Here is a 22,762-nt window from a genome sequence, read left to right on the forward strand (position 1 = left end):
CCAGGGCCAGTGCAAGGATATTTTGTGCCCTAGGTGAAACTTCCACCTTGCGCCCCCCTCCCCCTCCTCTCTCCCTGAGCATCGCTTATTATAAACTTTCAAAAATGAATACTGCATAATGTGGCATTGTTCATTAGAATTAATACAGAGAGGGAGGATTTGGCCCATGAAACAATAGCTGTATTAAGGTGTGGCCTGTGAAAAAGTTTGAGAAACCTTGACTTAAATTTCTTTGGTGACATGATGTAATATTCAGTATTGCCAACCTCAAACATTCAGAACTCATGAGTTGGGCCCCCACAAAATCACTCGATATCTGACCTATTAGTCCTCATCCTCAAAGGAAACCTGCACATTTTTCAAAAGATGAGCCTGGGAGCTTGAATTCAAAACCTTGCTAGACATTAAAAATCATGATCTTCATAAAGATACTGGCTTTATGGTTAATTAGAACAATTTGCAACCCACTAATCTCCCCTTTTGTCCTGGGATTACAAGGGAGTTAATGGCCTACTTCACCTTGAATGGTCCCCTTGAATATGTGCTAACTACTTGTGCTAAACTATCTGTTAGATCTAGTGTTTAGCTGTGACACTGTTAGTACCTTTTCAGACCTGAAGAAGAACTCTGTGTAGCTCGAAAACTTGCCCCTCTCACTAACAGAAGTTGGTCCAGTAAAAGACCTCATCCACTTTGTCTCTTTTAAATAATGTGACAGCACAAGGGATTGTATAAAAATCATGTGTCCCTATAGCTAAACCCCATCACCCTGGTCCTTTTCAAGTGTTCATAGTAATAAGTTCAATAACAGATTTGCAGACCTTTGACATCTCTACTTAAAAATGACCTGACAACTTTCCAACAACTGATGAAAAGTGCTTTTTTGAAATGTTCTTTATAAAATAGGCCCCTCCCATATGATTTCATATTGTAAAGTTTGTCTTTAAGTTTAAACTAATATTTATTGAAACTTCTGTTTCTATTTGACATTGACTCCACTTATGCATAATATATGTTTCTTACTTTACTGATCACTTCCTTATCTGGGAAGTGTGAAACCAACTGTCTTGGCATGATTTTTCTAGTTTTGTGGCTGTGTTTTATAATCAGTTGAATTACTTTTTAAAATGTTAGCTACATTAATTTCTTTGTATGCTGTGGCTTTCTGAACAGTTTAAAGAGCAGGATACATCATTGCAACTGGAATTGTTTTCTTGATTTAAACACTGCACATAAAAAAAGTTGGGGCATATTTTTGAAAGTTAGGTTAATGAAAATATCAAGTATTTAATCATGTAACTTTTTAAATAGGTTGTTTTCTCATAGAAATCCCAGATTAATCCATACAGGGAAATACAACTAGAAAGTCCAGGGTTTTTTTTTTGAGCTGTGGAGGCTTGGCCCGTGCAACATGTGAGGAAGGGGACCCCGAGTTGCTGCAACTTACAACTCCCAGGTTCAGGTCGGCACGCGAAGGTTTCCTGCTGCCAAGCCAGCCAGGCGGCGATGGTCAGGAACATTTCCCAGGAACCCCACACTGCCTGATGGCCACGGTCCACAGCAGCATCCCTCCTAGTCCTGTGCCGCCTCCCGCTGCCGCTCCCAGGTCAGGAGCCAATGCCGGGCTCTGGCGATCTGCAGGGCACAGAGGCGGTGGGCAGCATCCAAGCGCGCAGCTGCCTCCTCCCCAGGCTCCAACTTTCCCGGCTCCCTGAACCGCGGGGCCCGAAGCAACTTCCCACCCCCACCCCCACCCCCCCAGCTCCGGCTGCTGCTGCGCTGCGGAAGCACCTGGCTGGGAGCGCACGGGCCGGAGAGCGGCAGGAGTCGGGAAAGTTGGAGCCCGGGAAGGAGGCGGCTGTGCGCTCGGATGCCGTCTGCCGCCTCTGTGCCCCCGCAGATTGCCGGAGCCCTCCAGCAGGGGCAGTGGCGGCAGCTCACACGCCAGGGAGCCGCAGAACCCGAGTGTGGTGAGGGGGAAACCGGGGGGCACGCCTGCCTGGGCTGCAGCCTGGCGCCCCCCCCCCCCCCGGGGGGCTCCTGCAGTGGATGCATACGGGCGGCAGCCCCCGTGCCCCCCCCCAGTTCCCCCCCTCGCCACGCTCGGGTTCTGTGGCTCCTGGGAGCAGTCTCAGGGTCCTGCGCCCAGGCGGCGGCTCACATGCCCAGGAGCTGCAGAGCCCGAGCTCGGCGAGGGGGGAATCGGGAGGCACACGGGGGCTGCCGCCCGCATGCATCTGCTGCAGCCTGCAGGAGGGGTGGGGGCGCCGGGCCGCAGCGTGGGCAGGAGGGGTGGGGGGCGCGGCTGCTTCCTGCTAGTGGCGCCGCCGCCTTTGCAGGGCTGCTGTCCACCCTGCGCCGCGCCGGCTCCTCCATGGCTGGGGCTCGCCGCTTTTTGGCGTCCCCAACCACTTGGCACCCTAGGCAACCGCCTAGTTTGCCTAGTGGTTGCACCGGCCCTGAAGCTCACAGGACAACATGGGTGCATTGTTACCTAGTGTATATGCAGTGACTCATATGCCATAATGTGAATCATGGCATTCCACTAGCACTGCTTGGGGTTCTGCGAGATCAAGTCCTACACTGCATTCAGCTAGATGAACATCGGCCACATAAACATTGGGAGGGCAATCTGAAAGGTTACTGCTGCGTTTTAACAACTAACCGAGAATTATATTTTGTTAATAAAATACCTTCCCCTGCCTCTAAACATTCTGTTGAAAAATAGAATGGTTTACATAGAAATCTGTGGGTTGTAGCCCACGAAAGCTTATGCTCTAATAAATTTGTTAGTCTCTAAGGTGCCACAAGTACTCCTGTTCTTTTTGCGGATACAGACTAACACGGCTGCTACTCTGAAACCTTTTTATCATGTGTGTTCTGCCATGCGGAGGGAGCTGTAATTTGCTCCACGTAATTAGGTTAAATTTAATTTTGGTGATGATTGGATAGATATTATCTGATATTGTATTTTGTCATCCTCTGCTTAGCAGGCTGCCCAAAGTATTTCATTCACTTTGGGAGCCAGCAAACTTGTTGCTCAGTCAGTGGCATATTTGGATGGACTCAGGAGAGCAAATTACCCTTAAATTTTAGGGAAGTTTAGTTTAGAACCTGATCATGGTCCAAAGGTTCCTTAAATTCCATAAATATTTGTTTTAAAAATGAATATCTATCTGTACAACGCCTGAGAGAGAAAAAAAACCCCAAACCTACAGCTCTCCTTTCATAAATGAGCTTTACAATGGTCTTTTCAATAGAAAGTTGTTTGGTTCTATGCCAATGAGCTTTTACTCTTTTTCTAATCCTTAATTAATCCCTTTTAAAAACAATTTACGTGCTGTATATTCCACTGATGCTCAGCCTTCTGTCTGCGTATATGTATCTCAACAAGATCTTTTACAGCAAGGCTAACATTTTCATAAATTACAAACTTAAATCCATATTGAGGCACTTCAGTCAAAATGAACTGATTTTCAGAGCTGATGACTGGCAGGTCCTATTGAAACCAATGGGAATTTGTGTGTGCTTAGCACTTCTTAAACACAGGCCACTGAAGTGCCTAAATACGGATCTCATTCCCTAACTTTAGGCACCCACTTCTAAGAGCTTTGGCTCTATTTTCTAACATTTATGATGTCTTCAGACCAAGTAGAATATCCTTCTTGTTAAAATACATCAATGTGAGTCACCATGAATTGAAAACAGCCGAGTTTCTCAGTAGCAAAGCCATGCTTTTTTGCTAAAAATCACATACAGTGTGTAGAGACCATTCCTTTGACATGCTTGCAGATTCAAAGAGAAATCCTACAAGCTTTTGGAAGGGGCGTGGAAAGTTCTGGAGGAAAGAATTAAAAAACAACCACCACCAAATGCGGTAGCAGTTTTAGAGCTGAATTTTCAACATGTGGTCTCCATTTCTGCACATTCAAACTTGTACGTGCAATTTTTGTGCATTATCATGTGTGCATGTACATGCTTGAATGCACAAACATTTGCATGTGCATAAAATGAATTTTGCCTGTATCAATTCTATTGTTTGTGTGCAAAAATTATAATGCACATAAAGCTCCACTAAAAGCGATTGATGTACACCGAGTAACATGGAGGCTGGGCTGAAGCCCCTTTGAAAATGTTACACTTAATGTCAATGAAGTATTAGATTTATGTCCTCTTGCTTAAGACAGTGCAGTTGGATGCTTAGAGATGGAGCATGCTCAGTGTCATTAATCACCAGCCTTGACGCGAGTGGGAATTTTGCCTCAGTAAGGACTGCAAGATCGGGCCTTAGGCTGTATGTTAGACACTGTCGATCTGACTTACCACAAGAGCAGCAGGTGAAGCAGTTGGTATGGTAGAGGTTACCCATTGCTTGGCAAGCCTGGCTCGCTCCGTATACGCCCTTTCCACACTTTATACAAATACCTAGGAAGAAGAAGAAAGACTTAACATCAGAATCCTCAGCAGTTCTAAAAAGCAGCTGCTGGCCATTGATTTGTAAACACTTATTGTACCCTCATCAAGCCCTAAAACAATGAATTAACGACCCTGAATAGAATCCAGGCACCAAAATTGGTGGCAGGCATCCTGAGTGACATGACTACATGAAAACCAATCAAAAATAAAAGGCAGAAAATCCTAGTGTGGCTGGTGAAACGAAGTACGAAGAGCGAGGCTGGCCAAACAGCACAGAAATCCCCCCGAGACAGGTGAAAATGAGAAGGGACAGGAAATCTGAATGCCCGCTGGAAAGAATTCAGACTTTCAAAGAAAAACAGCAGAGGTCTTCAATACAAGGTAAGTGATCTTAACACAACATGTTACATTCAGCGTTACCGATAAAACAAACAATTTGGTCAAACAGTGTCAGAGGAAAAAAAGTGTTTATTTTTTTCTCTCCAATAAAGTAATCACCATATCAATAGTGAGCTGAAGTCCATAAGGAGCTCAGTGAAAATGACTCTGTCAGTCATGTGTAATGGTTTTTAACTTTCTGTCCTTAGTAATACTTAGCCCCTACATGCTGGGCATTTTACAAAACAAAAGGCAAGGCATCTCCCCTGTAATCTGGGTTTTCAGATGGGATTCTACTCAGGCTACTTAGTGACTATTGCAGCAGCTATACTTAGCAAGCTAGCTTGTTCAGAACTAGCACCCATATGTCTACCAAAGCTGGAATTACACCTCCAGCTCCACTGAAGACAGACCCTAAGGATAGGTCTACACTACAGCGGGGGGTCGACCTAAGATACGCAACTTCAGCTACGTGAATAGCGTAGCTGAAGTGGCGTATTTTAGGTCGACTTACCTGGCTGTGAGGACGGCGGCAAGTCGACCGCTGCCGCGCCGCCATCGACTCCGCTGCCGCCTCTTGCCGCGGTGGATTTCCGGAGTCGACGGCAGAGCGATCAGGGATCGATTTTATCGCGTCTTCACTAGACGCGATAAGTCGATCCCCCATAGACCGATTGCTACCCCCCGATCCGGCGGGTAGTGAAGACGTGCCCTAAGACTGCAGACCTGGCTGGGAGTTCTGCCATTGACTTCAGTGGTGTCAGGATTTTACCCTAAAGATCTGATCCTGCTCCTATTGAAATTAATGGCAATTCATATCAATTTTGTACAAGAGAACAGTTGAAGATCCCAGCATAGCTGTGGCAATACCAGTTAGTTACTGCTGCTGCAGAGCTCAGAGAAAGATTTGTGATTTGGGTAGGTTCTACAAAGAGTGTGGTTAGTTTTCTCAGGATAATGGAGTGATAGGTGGCTGATTATATAGAACTGGCAAATTTCCATTGTTCAGATACTTTTCCTGATGAGATCGTAACAATTTTAAGTTAGGTCAACTCAAATGGGTCTCCTAAAACTCTTGAAACTAGACTGAATTAATCTCTGACATGCTTGATTTTAATGGATTTGTGGCCATTTACACCAGAGATTAATTTGTCTCTGCATCTTTAATAAGGAATTTATTACATAAAACACTGGTACAAAATTACCTCCTTGTGATGTTGTGCAGTCTATGGTTTTATAAAAATATGATAAGTGAATATAATGTAATTGGGATATGCTTCATGCAAAAGGTGTCTTGTAAGGTATCATTACAAAGCTTATAATCTACTGAATGTGATGATCATCCTATTTGTATAAATGTACCGCTCTTGTATCTAAAACTAGAAATATAAAATATAACTCTGAGGGCCTATTGTAATTATGCAAAGTGTGAGCCATTAATGGTGATTGGAAATCTTGATGATTCCCATTAACCAGGACCATTATCTGCAGAGTTTTACCTGTGAATCTTCCTGTATATGAGTGTGCTGGCAAGTGGGTAATGAAGTCTTGCAGTGACATGTGATCATGTCACCTGACCTGGAATCCATCTTTAACCTGGTGCTTTTCCAGTGAGGGGGGGTGGAAACCCAGAGGGACAAAGGGTTCCTGCCTTATGCAAAAGATATATAAAGGGGTGGAAGGGAACAGAGAGGGAGGGAGGAGCCATCATGAAGAATCCCCTAGCTATCACCTGAGCTGCAACAAGAGCTGTACCAGGGGAAAGAATTGTGCCCAGGCCTGGAAGGTGTCCAGTCTGAGGAAAAAACTTACTGAAGCATCTCTAAGGGTGAGATTATCTGTATTCAGTTTGATTAGACATAGATTTGCGCATTTTATTTTATTTTGCTTGGTAACTTACTTTGTTCTGTCTGTTACTACTTGGAACCACTTAAATCCTACTTTCTGTATTTAATAAAATCACTTTTTACTTATTAACTCAGTGTATGTATTAATACCTGCAGGAACAAACAACTGTGCACATCTCTCTATCAGTGTTATAAAGCGCGAACAATTTATGAGTTTATCCTGTATAAGCTTTATACAGAGTAAAACGGATTTATTTGGGTTTAGACCCCATTGGGAGTTGGGCATCTGAGTGTTAAAGACAAGCACACTTCTGTGAGCTGTTTTCAGGTAAACCTGCAGCTTTGGGGCAAGTAGTTCAGACGCTGGGTCTGTGTTGGAGCAGATGGGAGTGTCTGGCTCAGCAAGACAGGGTGCTGGAGTCCTGAGCTGGCAGAGGGAAAGCAAGGGTAGTAGTAGTCTTGGCACATCAGTTGGCAGCCCCAAGGGGGTTTCTGTGATCCAACCCATCACAACCTCCTTGTTTCATACAGTTTATTTTTTGTTTTCCTGATATGTCCATTGGTCCACAACTGGCCTGATTTAACTGAGCAGTATGCAGTGCAGCTGTATCCATGTTGGTCCCAAGATATTAGAGAGACAAGGTGGGTGAGGTAATATCTTTTATTGGACCAACTTCTGTTGGTGAGAGAGACAAGCTTTTGGAGTTGAAAGCTCTGTGTAGCTTTCAAGATATTACCTCACCCATTACCTCTTTAATTGTGTAGTGTAAATTAATAATGTCAATGTGATTTTGAAATTGCTTTAAGAGAACATAAAATACACTTTTGCTTCAATTATCTTCTGCAATTAAACTACTTGTATGCTGGTTAAGGCCCTGATCCTGCAAACATTTACACCTATTTAAATCTTATTGGCTTCAATGCAACTCCTCATACACTTAAAGTAAAGGACCTGCACAACTGTTTGTAGAATCAGTGCCCTAATCTAGGGTTACCATATTTTAATAAAACAAAAAGAGGACACTCCACGGGGCCCTGGCCCTGCCCCAACTCCACCCCTTCCCCGCCCCCAGCCCCAACTCCGCCCCTTCCCCAAAGTCCCCGCCCCAACTCCACCCCCTCCCCGAACGCTCCTCCCCCTGCTCCTCCCCCTCCCCTGCTTCCCGCGAATCAAATGTTCGCGGGAAGCCTGAAACAGGCAGGCAGCAGGTAAGCTGGGGCGGCGGTGGCGGCGGCTCCCTCCTCCTCCTCCCCCCCCCGGCCAAGCGGCTCTGGTCCCGGCATCTCCGGCCTGGCCCGGCTCGGGCCCTGGGGCACTGGCCCCAGTTCCGGCCGAGCACGCCGGCCCCGGCCGAGCAGCTCCGGCCCGCCCTGGCCCTAGCGACTCCAGCTCGGCTTGGGCCCCGGGGCACCGGCCCCGGCCCCAGCCGAGCACCCCCGGCCCCGGCCCCGGCCGGCAGCCGAGCACCCCCAGCCCCGGTCCCAGCGGCTCCGGCCCAGCTCAGCTCGGGCCCCGGTTCCGGCCAAGCGGCTCTGGCCGAGCGGCACCAGCCGGTGGCCGAGCACTGCCAGCCCCAGCGGCTCCGGCTCTGGCCCCAGTGGCTCCAGCCCGGACCCAAGCCCCACAACCCCACCCTATTTTCCCGGACATGTCTGGCTTTTTGGAATTTCCTCCTGGACGGGGATTTGAGGACCAAAAAGCCGGATATGTCCGGGAAAATCGGACATATGGTAACCCTACCTAATCATCCAGATTTTTCTCTCCTTGTACTGAGAAAGCTATGCAAAGATGATATAAATTCAAACCACTGGGAGGAGAAAATCTCAATGTTATTAGCTTGGAGAAACTGAACTTAACAGAGGGCAGAGAATACCAAGGTAAAATAGGAAAGAGTTCAATGTTTCAGGTTAGTCTTTATTTGGTTTTAGAAAGACGTAGCACATTGACTATTCTGAGCTACCACACAATAGAGAGAAATGTAATTTGTTTTTAATAAGTAACTGTAGGAAAATGGAGAAAGCAGGCAACACAGCATCTGCAGTAAGATTGCTGGTATCTGGTTTGGGACTCCAGTAAGAAAGGAGATGGAGGCTGCATTGCACATACCAGTTTTTCTGGCCTCCCCATATACCTCCAAAGAGTTTTTGTTTTTGGTGCTAAAGTACCTGACAATATCCTTTTGACACCATCGAGTATCAATGCCCTAAATTAAACCTGTGATACCAAAACTCTTCCAGAGAGATCTAGTCAACTGCACTGTAAACAAAATAGTAAGAAAATGTTGGTCCTGGGGCTAAGGATGAAATCAGATTTAATATAATAAATGAGAACTTTTTCTTGAATATGTTGACTACCTGCAGGAGCCCTACCTGCCTCAACTGTTACATCGACTATTATTTACTATAAGTTAATGATTCATTTGCTGGTGAAAGTTATTGATTCCTCTGTAACATTCTGATTCAAAAGTGCAGCCACTTTACTCAACTAGTCTTGCAACACATGACAAAGCCACTGTCAGAGCAGTGAGAGTAACCAGTGAACCCCTCTATCTTCCCTATAACTTACTGGGAATTCTAGAATCAACCTGGTCTCTTATGTCCTTACAACACCCTAGAGGCACCCTGGGGCAGGAAGGGTTGCCTATACAGTACAATAGCCACACATTCATTTTTGAAATGGACAGTCTGTTGTTTTAGCTTAAGGCCCTGGTCCAACATTTCATTTTATTTTTGGTAAGAGACCCGGATAAGAACAACCCTTTCAGAGTTCCTGTCACCACTACCAGCCATCTTCACCCATTCTGTCCACCCTTTCATAACATTAGTGCACTTGTGACTGACTGCCACTGGCATCTCAACTAGGAGGTGGAATATTATGTATACAGACACACCTTCACCCTTTTCCTGCTGATTTGTACTTCAAGGATGGCAGAAATCCATAGTCTACATTTTCCTGAAATGTCTATCTTTGAGATCTCATTCACAAATGCCAGACCTATTACAGTCAGGAACCATTGTGGCATAGCATAGAATCATAGAATATCAGGGTTGGAAGGGACCTCAGGAACCTCAGGAGGTCATATAAAAGCTATCACCTAATTTTTCTTTTTTATCTGTTAACTCATTGGACCATCAGTAGGGTGACCATATTTCCCTATGTGGAATACAGGACATCTGGTAAAATTACTCGTATTCAAGCAAGTTCAATGGCAATCAGTCAGAACTATGCAGTTCAAACATTAAAATTAACATCAAGTTGACTGAGCCGCCGTTAAAAAGAAACACTGCGTAGATGGATTCTTTTTATTTACCTTCTTATCTTTAAGGCTTTAGGTTTCACACAGGGAGGGGTGACACAGGGAGGGATGACACACACACACCCCTATCCCCTTCCCTCCCCCCCACACAGAGGGAGACGTGACACACACACACTCGCATACACCTCTCTCACACAGCTGGGGTGACCGACCGACCGATCGATTGGACCCTCCCTGCCCCGGCGCTCTCTGCCCTCCATGCCTGGCTGGGCCTCCGGGACGGACCCGCCTCTCCTGGTACCTGGCACCATGTCTTCCCACGGCAATACGCTGTGGGGAGGAGGGGGCACACAAGGTCACATGTCCCGTCCCCCCCAATTTCTGCCAGGGCTCACACCAGAATGTGGCCAGCAGCAACTTTTTAAAACTGCGGGAGGGAAGGGATTGGAGCTGCTTCCAGTCACAGGGGGTGGGGGAAATGACCTGGCATGTGACATAACCCACTGCCACTGACATAACCCAGCTGCCTTCTGGCCCCGCCAGCTACAGCGCAGGCAGGAATGGATTAAGCCTTCAGGCTGCATTGTGCACCAGGGCCAGGGAACCTGAGTGCAGGGGCTTCAGCGAACCGGGCCAGAGAGGTGGCTCAGCAGGGGAGGGTGCCTAGGGGATGGATCAACCCCACGCTCCCTGGAGGCAGGACCCAGGGCTGGGGGGTGAAGAGGGTGCTAAGCCCCTGCCCCGGGGCTGCTGTTGAGCCTGCAGGTTTGGGACATGAACAGGCTGGAAATTTCACCCTCCTCTCACCCCTCTCCCCCCCCCCCCCCCCCCCCCCGCCACTCCAGAGCTTAGCTGAGGGGCAGAGTCTCTTCCCCATGCCAGTGCTGTGCAGGGCTTTGGCACATGCAGGTCTCAGCACCTCCTGGCCAGTGCCCCAAGCCGGAGGGTCTTGGGCTTTCCCAGCGCACCAGCCCAGCCAGCGGCAGTGGGGGAGGGAAGGAGCCAGCTGGCCAGGCTGTTGGTGAGGTCAGTGCTCTGACCATGGGCTGGTTCTCCGCACAGGGCTGGGAGCGGGACGTGCCCCGCTGGGGGGGATATGGAGGAGCAGCGGGGCTGGAGGGAAAAAAGGGCAAAGCAGGGAGAGAACAGCGAGAGGGGGAGCACATAAAGAGTTGATGGGTGGGCAACAGAAGCGACACAAAACTGGCCGCTGCCTGGCGCCTTCCTGCATTCACCAGCCACTGTAGCTCACAGCCAGAGACGGCCGGAAACGGGATGGAGCAGGGCCCTACTGGCCGAGAGTCTGCATGCAGCAGGGACTGCGCTGATGGACCAGCAGGGGGAGCAGTTGGCCCCGTGTGCTGCATTTTCGCCCCACCACCAGCCTTGCACACCCATCCCCATTGTCAGCCACTGGAAACCCCCTCCCACCCTCTTGCCAGTCACTGCTGGCGAGCAACGATCTGGCCAGCAGCAGGACCCACCAGTAGTGATGGGGGAAGATAGGAAATACGGGACAATTTGCCCGTTTTTAAGAAAAAGTCAGGACACCTGCAGAAGGGCTTAAATACGGGACTGTCCCTTTAAAAACGGGATGTCTGGTTACCCTAACCATCAGAAGCAAGTGAATTTTTTGATTGTGAATGGTTTATTTACACAGCCCTCCCCACCATATGATTCATTATGAGCTGCTGTCAGTTTTTTAGTTCATTTTCTCTAAAAGATTGGTCATTAATTGCAGGAATGAATGACCACAGAGATGACTGGCATTCTAAAAAGATTTCATGTATAATTCCATTTATATATTTTGAAAAATATATACGCAGCTGTGGTGTGAGCTCATAATGCCCTGGAAAAATCACTAATGTGCAGATTATTTATGATCAGTTTTCCACCAATCGGAACCCAGGCTATGTGTTATTAGTTTGGTAAGAGGCCATACTTAATAGCAACACTGCATTTTGTTTCAGATTTATTTCTAATGCCTGTTGAATTTCCTAGGAAGAATGTGGTATTATGGAGCAAGCACATCACATTCTGGAATTTTGTTGTGTGTCACTGTTTGAATCTACTGTTTCCAACCTTTGTACAACTCGCATGCTTTTCCGGTATCTCCTTTCCTATCAGTGTTGTTATTCCTGACCTACAGCTGAGAATGTTCAGAGCTGCTCAGGATAGAGTGGCACTGAATGGGCAAAGGTGTCCTTTGTGCTCTGTCCTGATGCCAGGCTCATTGTAAATTAGAGCACTTTATGGGTTGTGCTAATTTATGCCAGCTGCCAACAGCCTCATTAGGAGATCACAGGAATGTCCTGGCGGCAGAAAGCAGGGGTGAGATAGGAGCTGCCACAATGACTCTACCCCATCCAAGTATCCCCTCATGCAGAGAGAATCCTCCAGTATCCAGATCAGGGTGTAGGGTTGCTTCGCACTGCCAGAGAGGTGCAAAGATGCCCCAGCACATCTGAGGATTGGGGCCATTAGTCTCCTCTGGAGTAGCAGCTCCGCTTTCAGCAGTGTAAGAATGCAGTCGGTGTGACCTCCTAGCTCATTCACATGGAATTGACGGCATTTTCACATACAGACACACTGCACAAGGAGATCAGAGTCTGTTAGATGCTTGGTATCTCTCTCTAGCTGGAAAGATATTGCATGATGCTGTGCGTAAAGGCATTACTGGCATTAGTATAAAGGTTCTGTGGGCATGAGTATGGGATAGCTGCTCTCCACCGGGGTACATCCTTGAGCTCATACTACATACACTTTAAAACATTGCTTGAAGATTAGGATAAAATCGAAGTAGAGAATAATCAAGCACATGTGCACAATGGACCTCGGCAAAAGAGCACACACGATTAATGCTGGAAACTGAGACTTTTGATTGAAATTAGCTAAGCAAACTCCCCACTGCTCCCCAGATAGTATGAAACTAATCCAATTCCTCCTGATGATGAATTGCACATTACTTTCTCAGTAAGGCAGCTTTGAGAAAGTATGATCTGAATGTGACTGGGGAAAGTCTTTCCAAAGCTGCAGAATATGCTCACTGACTGCTTTTTTTGAAGATCAGAACAGTGACACGTTTTCTGTCTAATGCACACAGAGATAGTTGCTGATTTAAGAATTTTATCAACCCGGACAATGTTTTCAGATATATTCAGTGACTTTGCTCCAAACTGAAAGGGTAAGAAGACAGCACAATGTAATGAGCAAAGCCTGCACAGCCTGACGGACCCAGCGTGAGCTAGATAAATCCCCAGCATGTACTTTGACCAGAGATAGTTCTAGACTGGAGCCTGGAATAAAAACACCCCTGGACTTGGGGAACAGCATGTTCTGGGCCCATATCTACTCTTGACAGGTGTCCACACTGCTCTCTGGACCATCATATTGTTGGCTGGAGCTCTATGTACTTCCAGGTCCCCTAATGATAGAGAAACCAATGGGCCAGAATTTGGTACCATGTTTTCTGTGATCCAGTTAAAGGGTTAGCAGATGAATAAATACACTTTAGGTCCAACTGCATCCTCAGTTACATGCACAGAACTCTCCTTGGGTCCAATTCGGCCCTCAATCAAACTGCACAACCCTATGGCACACAGTAGAGTAACACGAGTCTCAGAAAAGCAGCAGAATTTGTCCTGCTGACTTCAATGGGAGCAGCATGTGTGAATTGGAAGGGAGAATCTGGTCCTCTTTCTCTTTTCTTTAATTTGACAGTGTGCCATGAATCAGAGATGAACCGCAGCTTTCTTTCCCCCCACATCATCTCTCACTGGGATAAATGCTACATACAGTGTACAGTGAGACATGCCCACGCCCTGTCATCATACATTAGGGTAAAGTTAGCATTAACAAATAACACATGGCACAGATCAATCTTTGGCTACATGGTCCCATTCACAAAGCAACGGGAGAGCAAAAGGATTGGGCACGTAGAACATTGAGTTATTGCAGTATCCATTTTTTTCTCACACGAGTTGAGAATTGTCTCTCTGCACATCAGCTCAGGGGTGAGTCAGGGGCTTGTAGAAGGGCAGGAGGCTCAACCCCACAAGGACATGGAGAGAGAAGCTGCGTGGGTCAAATACATGTCTTAATTCAATTCGGAGAAAGCTAAATGAACAAGTCTGAGGGTAAAAAGCCAGAGAAGGGAATATGTGCTCAGTGGCCCAACCAGCGAAGAGGAAGGACATGTGAGGTAGGGAGTTGGATTAAATGCTTGTGTATCAAAACCAGAGTCTAACCTGGATTGCAGCAGCCAGGAGATTCTGCATGGACTGGAGATGAAAACTCCTTGTCCCTTTTAGCAAATAGCACAGAAGGGATCTTCAAATGTACAAGTCACATGTCACTCAGAGGCTGAGAGGAGATATAAATCCCCTCCCTACTGAGGGTCCAGTGGCTGGGAATGGTGGGTGAGGAGAGCCAAGCTTCTGGAACTCTCATTCTTACCACCTTCATCTGTCAAAACTACCTCTTGCCAGTAGGTTTTAATCCTCCAGTTACTAGGAGTCTAGTAAGTTTTCCCAGCCCTGAATATACAACATAAATAAGTAAAAGTCCAATTCCCAACACATCCAGCAGGAGGATACCCAATTGCATACATAGTAACCACACATGACTGCACAAAAATCAGAGCGTGCTCCTTCAGCATAGATAAGAGAAGCATGATGCAGGAACCTGCTGACTAAGACTACATCATACTGCCTTCTCCGATAGGGGGGAAGGTCAGCAGATAACACAAATGTGAATACGCCTGAGAATGCAGAAGTTCTCTGCAGTGATACAGGAAAGAATGGAGACCGTTTGCAGGTAAATATTTTAAATCCCTGTTTTAAAATCACAGGCTGTTCATGCCAGGAATCTTGAGGCTTCTAAGCCGAACAGTGGTCTGGCTCTATTTAAACAACAGAAACTAGCTCTGTATGATACTTTAGAAAGTAATGACTCACCATGGCAGTGCAGGCTAATAGAACAACAGCTCACACAGCCCAGAGTGCTGGAACTGGCTACACTGAGAGAAGAAATGTTGTCCAGGCTACATTGGTACCTAGTTAAATTACTTTTTAAATAAAGTCAAAATTAGAATCAGGTCACATGCCAGGAAATGAAGCTTTTTTCACTATTAAACCTTCCTCACTGTTGCTACCAACCTTGTTCTCTTCCTCAAGGAAACAGGATAAAGATATTGCCAATAACTGGCTACAGCCTCCAGATACCTGCCTATTTTATCAATCTACTAACTGAAATGCACTCCACCCCATAGCATCTGTGCCGCTTATAAGAGAAATAGCTTGATTACTTTATTGGGGGGAGGGGGAGAGGAGGGGAGTTGAGTTTTGCTCAGTTTTATCTCTTGCAGAAATTAATTCTATAGTCTAACTCCAGCTCCCATCACAGTTCTGATTCCCTCACTCACGAGGCTCTGTCTATTGGCTAATAATTTCATTGTTCCACTAGGATATAGCTGCCATGGGAGATCATGGCTGTGGAAGGAGATGCTAGGCCAATCCCATGAAGGACTTTGGATATCAGGCCACAGAACCTGGACTCTCTTTTATATTCATTGGGGAGTCAGTGAGGAGCACCAAGGTGAAGCATTTGTTCGTGGCATCTGCTTTGCTAAGTAGATGGGCTGCTACATTTTATACCAGTTGGAGATTTTTCAAGGCAAGTGGCTTCATACCTAGATACAATAAAGATGATGGTAGGGAATCTGAAACTGCACTGCTGTAGAACGTCTAACACTGCATTTCCCTGGCTCTACATTTTAGCAGTTATAAGCCCAAAGAACATCTAGACGGATGGATTGAGCTATGCTAGCTACAAATGAAGTGGAATATAAGTGCAGCTGAGTGGAGGATGTCATGGGAGACCGTATCAGTTCTGATTAGCAGCTGTTGGAAACTGGAAGGCTTTTCTGCCTTTTAAAGTAGATTCATCCAGTCAAATGAAAGTGAAAGACACTAAGATGATGACACTAAGCTGGGAGGAGAGGTAGATACACTGGAGGGTAGGGAAAGGGTCCAGAGTGACCTAGACAAATTGAAGGATTGGGCCAAAAGAAATCTGATGAGGTTCAACAAGGACAAGTGCAGAGTCCTGCATTTAGGACGGAAGAATCCCATGCACTGCTACAGGCTGGGGACCGACTGGCTAAGCGGCAGTTCTGCAGAAAAGGACCTGGGGATTACAGTGGACAAGAAGCTGGATATGGGTCAATAGTGTGCCCTTGTTGCCAAGAAGGCTAACGGCATGTTGGGCTGCATTAGTAGGAGCATTGCCAGCAGATCGAGGGAAATGATTATTCCCCTCTATTGGGCTCTGGTGAGGCCACTTCTGGAGTATTGCGTCCAGTTTTGGGACCCACACTACAGAAAGGATGTTGACAAATTGGGGAGAGTCCAGCGGAGGGCAACGGAAATGATTAGGGGGCTGGGGCACATGACTTACGAGGAAAGGCTGAGGAAACTGGGCTTATTTAGTCTGCAGAAGAGAAGAGTGAGGGGGGAATTTGATAGCAGCCTTCAACTACCTGAAGGGGGGGTTCCAAAGAGGATGGAGCTAGGCAATACTCAGTGGTGGCAGATGACAGAACAAGGAGCAATGGTCTCAAATTGCAGTGGGACAGGTCTAAATTGGATATTAGGAAAAACTATTTCATTAGGAGGGTGGTGAAGCATTGGAATGGGTTACCTAGGGAGGTGGTGGAATCTCCATCCTTACAGGTTTTTACCGCCCAGCTTGACAAAGCCCTGGCTGGGATGATTTAGTTGGGATTGGTCCTGCTTTGAGCAGAGGGTTGGACTAGATGACCTCCTGAGGTCTCTTCCAATTAGTGCTGCAAACCATGATATTACTAACTATCTGCACTGAGTTGACTCTGCGTTACCTGTTGGGAAAGAATATATCTTGGGTGCCTCCACACCACTCTCCTTTATTCTGCCTTTTGATGCTCATGATGCTGATACTGGTTCACTTCCGCAGGATGCGTTTCACAGCCCTATTGTTCTGATTAGCACCGTGACATTGACCCGTTGGTTTACAAACAGTCATTCATTTTTCTACTTTTGGGCACAGTGTCAGGCAAGGCTGGGGTGACTCATGCTCACTTGAGACTTAACGTCAGTGGCCAAGGACCTTCCTTCTTTAAGCACTGGAAGACGGTTGTTCTGGGGGCCCGGTCCCTCAGCTGCAGCACTCTGAGTTGCCTTGCAGAGGGATCAGAGTTTGGAGTTGGGTCCCAGTCCCTCACAGGTGAGTCAGCAGGAGTTGGGGCAGCTCCACTGGTGATTCACAAACATGAGGGTGAAGAGAGGAGCCTTAGACAGAACACTCACAACGGCAATAATGACCCATGCTGGATAACAGGTGGGAGAGTGATGCTCCAGAGAGAAACCTCACATCTCTCCACTATTCCAACAGGCCCGTGGTGTTGCAGTGCTCACCACAGAGAGGGAATGGGAGATCCACTTACACTGAGTACTGGGGTGATGCCCAGTGGAGTGAGCGAACCATGGTGGGGACATAAGAGGGAAACATGCCTCATTAAAAACCTAAAGGCTCACCCATTCCACTCATCACCTGGGGCCCAAACCTCTTGTGTTTCTGAGACTGCCTCAAGCCAAACTGAGGGAAGCAAGGAAGCCAGCCAGCAGGCTAGGGAACAGAGTAAAGGGCCACTCTCACTCCAGCCCATAATAGCAGAGGATATAACGCTAGCATATGCACGACTGACTCCTCTGCACATTTCTGGCTATGAAGCAGGTGTGCAATTTAGCTGACTGAGGGTGGGAGGGGGGCAGTCAGCCCAGCTGTGCATTCACACAGATTTATGGAGACAGTAGTTCTTTGCTGTGTGCTCTCCAAAGGAAAGAAAAAAGTAGCAAAAGAAATGAGAATTCGCTGGTCATGCTACACATACTAGGTAATGGAAGGGATTTGTCCAAAGTGTCAGACTACAACTGCACTAGTAGGGACATGAAAGTATAATCAAGTTTGCTTGGAAATGTTTGTTTTTAATTAAGAAAAATAAAGTAATACATTCCAGGGCTTTAATATGTACAAGCTCATTTGGTTGTCTGCAGCAACAGGCGGAGAAGATCATCTGAGCTCAGAGTTAAGGCTACTGCTCGCTCTGGGCCATGGAGTCAGTCTACATTTATGCTGGCATAACTAAGGCTAAAACCTGGCCTTGTGTCTCTAGTTTATGCTGCTGTCTCCGGTAGCTTTGCAGACACCTTAAAACAGCATGTGACTCGGCTTACTGTATTGGCTGCAAAAGTAAGCAGAGCAGTGAGACCTGGAGATGAAATTAGAAGCAATAATTCTGAATTTCCTGGCTTTGTGAGGGTTTCATGCCCTTTTAATATTTGCATATCTTTTTTGCAGGCAGAAAATCTGTATTATAGAGGCATATTTAAGAAGCCTGCTGAAAATGTGGCCCTTTGTGTTTATTGCAATTGTATCCTTGTAATATACACATCTAGTGATCACAGCACAGAACTAAGCTAGAAACACCAAAATTCCAATGCCCTTTCTGACAATGATTCCCATGATAGTCTTGGGCAAACTATTTAACTGCCCTGCACCTCAGTTTCCCCATATGTAAAATGGGGGGCACAATACCTGTCTAATAGGGATTTTGTGAGCATTAACCAGGTAATGTTTATAAAGTGCTTTGAAGATGCGAAATGAATTATTTTGCCCAGTGTTTTGGAAAATGATGTGCAAATCTCCAAAGGACAGCCAGCTAGACCTTCCAAGGGTAAAACGGGGGGGAAATTGGAGAAGTTTACATATCACATATTAGGGCATCTGTGAAACCTGAGATAGTAAAAATGATACCAAAAGTACTCACAATCCACCAGTACAGCCCCAAACTACCAGGCAAGTTGGAGATCTGAGAATAACAGTTGCAAACTCTTCAAGCTGGAGAGACTTTCTTTTCATTACATTCAACTGTCATTTCAACTGTGAGTCATCATTTTAATATATGGCAGAAAAAGGTCCTATTACAGCTGCCTTCCTTGATATATTTAAAATGGGTTCATGATTAAACAGGGAGTCTAGTCTAAAAGTTTCCAGGTGCACTTTTCTATTTTCTTAGATAATGGTCTATTTCCAGAACCAGCATGACATGCTGAAAAAAGCATGTCTTACGTAACCATGTTTGGTTATAAATTAAACAGGTCATTCCATAAGTAGTACTACCCAAGAGTTATACCTCCACAGCTGACATGTAATTCTGACACCTATACTATAAAGGCACTACAACCACTGGTTTGCCTATTGTGTGTGTGTTTTGAATGTGCAGGAATATAAATAAGATAATTAAAAATGTGTGTAAATGTACATAGATTATATATAGGCTTGGCAGAATTAAATTTTTATTTTTTATTATTTTGATGAATTATCTCAATTTTTAAAGCTTTTTATCTATTTAAATGTTTAGTTCTGCAAAATTATGGGTTTTAAGCATCTTTTCATTTTTAGCAATTTAAATTTTCACAATTTAAATTATGGGAGGGTCACACAATCATTTAAATGACAGGAGATGCTGAGATTCAAAACTTTAAACCTTTATAACTGTTAAAATATTGTCAAGATCACATATACAAATACACAAAGTAAATATCCTTAAATCAAACTCTCAGAGTTCTCAAGCAGTAGTTTTCTTATTTTGCCTATCTGTAAATTTCTATTATTATTGATGGAAATTTGTTTTGCCATTTTGTGCATGTACGGTAAAAATCAACATTTCCCGACATTTAGTGATTATATAATTTAACTGGAAGGATTATATTTTTAGACAGCTAGATAGATAATCATAGGAAGCTGATACACTACTGAGAAATGTCTCCTTATATAAGTTGAAATCCACTAGGCTGCTGCAAGCAAAGTGAATCAATGAGGTTACATCTACACTGCATAAACCACCCACGGCACCGAGTGTCAGAGCCCAATTGACTTGAGCTCACGGGGGTTGGGCTGTGTGGCTAAAAACTGCAGAGTAGACGTTCAGGCTCAGGCTGAAGCCCAGATTCACCCTCTTCCCTCACGAGGTTCAGAGCTCAAAAGTTTACATTGCCATTTTTAGCCCTGCAGCCCAAGCCCCGCAAGCTCGTGTCAGCTAACCTGGGCCAGCCGCAGGTCTTTCATTGCCGTGTAGACGTACTCTGGAGGGCCTGTAAATACCGTAAGGATGAACACAGGAAACTTTGACTTCCTGTAGGACACCCTGTATAAAGCACAGTTTCAGAGCGTCGCTTTTCAGTACAAGTTTTGCCATCTACAGCTCGAGAAGGATTTTCATTCTAAAATAACTCCCCTGAGACCCGCCCCATTTTCCCTGAGCTTCTTACTGGACAGAGATCACCCTTCTCTGCCCTTGCAAGGCCCAATCCTGCACATACCGCAAGTACTGAGCACCTTTCTGTCTCATTTGACTTGAGTAGGAATGGAGGGCTCACTGCTTTTTGCAGGATCAGACCACCAGAAAAGCCTGCCCCGATCCAGCAAGAGGAAAACCCATATGATATTCAGTCAAATATAGCACTAGCAATAAGTAAACAGGATATTCTAATTTTTACTTTTCTCCCCGAGAAACAATAAAATACATCGCTATTTACGCTGGATCATTTCCTTCCTATGGGTCCAGCTCAACAAAAACACACAGCCAGCTTCCGTAGCATGGAGGAGGCTTCTGTAGACTCGGCCAGATTCCAGTGCGTACACTGTTGCTGAGCTGAGATCTAAGACAGATAATCTGTATCTGTTGTTTCTCTCTATCAGTTTTGTGTTTGTGATAAAAGTCTCACGAGGGGTACAGCTGTGAAGGGAAGTGGGTTCAGTTTTTGTTCCTGGTTGCTTGCCCCATGAATCAGCTGTGCCTGGGAGCGTTTCAAAGGTAGCATTGCTCAGCCCCTTGGGAAAGGACACACCTCATTTTGCTCGTGGTGAGTGGCTGTGGAGGAGGGGCCTGATTCACCACGCCCTGGCACCTGGTGTCATCATTTACCCCGTGAAAAAGGAGAGCAAAGTGGGTATAAAATGCTAGCAAATCAGGATGGTTTTACAGCCTCTTTCTCCAGGTGAAACTAATGGCAATAGCTACAAGGCAAAGGAGAAGCAAACCCATGACCTCCATTGGAAGGGTTAAAAGTTGGACTATGCCACTAGCAAAGTCTAAGGGTACATCTACACTGCAGCTCTGAGGGAGCCTCCCAGCCCAGATAGACAGACTTGCATTAGCACAGCCCAAAGGGCTTATTCTACCTTTGTCTTGTTTGAGTAGCTCCCATTAATCCCCATGAAAATTAGCATGCCTGCTCAGGGGAGACCAGTGCAAATTTCCATCCCCAGGCACAAAGAGGTATGCATAAGCATGCATCCATGTCTGTTGTTCCACCCACATGTTAAATTTGCATTGACAGACATCTGTGTAAGTGCTCCTGAGTCTTCAACTCAAGCTATAGACACTTATCTCCTATGTGGATCAGGCACAGAGGGGGACACAAGACCCATGGACCAGTGGGTTACAGAGGAAAGACCTGCAAATGCAACATGCCTGTGCCCATTTTTCCAGGTGACCTGTTGTGCCTGCAGCCAAATCTTGGCCTGTAACCTCTACAAAGAAGCCTGTGGTCATTCTGACAAGTGCTAAACTGCTCCTATTAAAGAACATGTGTCGTGAACTAACCGCTTGGCACAGAGAGGGAAACAGCGATAACTACTTGGGATTTCATGGCGAACATCGAAGCCTCTCTACTTTAGAGGAGAGGGGATTTCTTGGTAGAAATAAAACAGTCCTTTAATTGAATGGAGCACTCATGCAGGATTGGTCATCCTAGAGACGGAACTCCTTTAGCCACAAAAGAGACAAAATGGACAGCAGGAGTAAAAGCTACCTCACAGCATGGTCACCTTCACCATGACTGGCAGGGATCACTTCTAGAAGCAGGCAGTTGGTCCATTTGGCTCTCAGACTCTGTGCTGATACTGACAAAGGTACTTATTATCAACTGGAATTTTGGAATATGGACAGCTCTCCGCTTGGCAATAGACGGAGGATCTGGGTTAGACTCACACTGGTAAACTAGAGGTAAGAAGCTCTATAATCCCAGGGGCCACCACTGCCCATGCATTACTCACTTTAATGAGTAATTCCTCCGACACCAACGGCAGGCAGAGAGGAGCAGATGTGGCTAAATGTGTAGCAGGGCTTTTTCAGAAACACCATTTAACCACAGTGGAGAAAACTTCTGGGCCAATTATTTATTTAAGCCCTTTCTAGAAGCAGCTAAAAGCAAACTCAACATTGCAAAACTACGGAAAGACTGAACAGACCAAAAAAGGGTGAATTGTTAGGAAGGTTATTAGCCACTTTGCTGGTTACAATAAAGGTCTCATCCAAATAAATGTGATTTTATTCAGCTGTCACCGGTTTGAAAGGTTCTATGGAGTGTTGAAATATTTGTTAATTTATGATTTAGAGGATTGGGAAAAAAATAACAGAAATGCGTAATCCTACAGCAATTATAGAGTCAACACTTAATTGATCTGAGGACCCTCTATTCATAGCAGCTAAAAGGAGCATTCATTCCATTTTACATCACCCCTTGAACAGTGTGCGTCGATGCAATTTTCAACACCAGGGGAAATCACTGAAAAAATTGAAACAGTCTGAATAATTTTCTCTGTTTTTAATTAAAATAATTAGCCAAACACATGGAACTGATAAGGAGATGTAACCCTTTCCACTTCAGTGGTGCTGTTTATAAGATGGTAATATTCATATGTATCCAGCCTTATAAAGCATGTTGAAAGCCTCCTACAGAAGGTACAATATTAGTGCAAAAT

General features: G+C 45.7%; 1 protein-coding gene across 3 annotated transcripts in view; it reads right to left on the bottom strand.

Moving 5' to 3' along the window:
- WTIP (WT1 interacting protein) overlaps nucleotides 1-22,762 on the bottom strand; it is a 118,996-nt gene that overhangs the window by 63,999 nt on the left and 32,235 nt on the right. For all 3 annotated transcript variants that reach the window (XR_003899836.1, XM_026652728.2, XM_026652729.1), the window contains exon 2: nucleotides 4,324-4,425. Coding sequence is in view for 2 of the 3 variants with exons in the window: in XM_026652728.2 (XP_026508513.1) it covers nucleotides 4,324-4,425 (102 nt within the window). In the remaining variant the exon portion in view is untranslated. The remainder of the gene's footprint in view (nucleotides 1-4,323; nucleotides 4,426-22,762) is intronic.

The sequence above is a fragment of the Terrapene carolina genome, unplaced genomic scaffold (genome assembly GCF_002925995.2).
Source record: "Terrapene carolina triunguis isolate 2854851 unplaced genomic scaffold, T_m_triunguis-2.0 Scaffold130, whole genome shotgun sequence".
NCBI lineage: Eukaryota > Metazoa > Chordata > Testudines > Emydidae > Terrapene > Terrapene triunguis.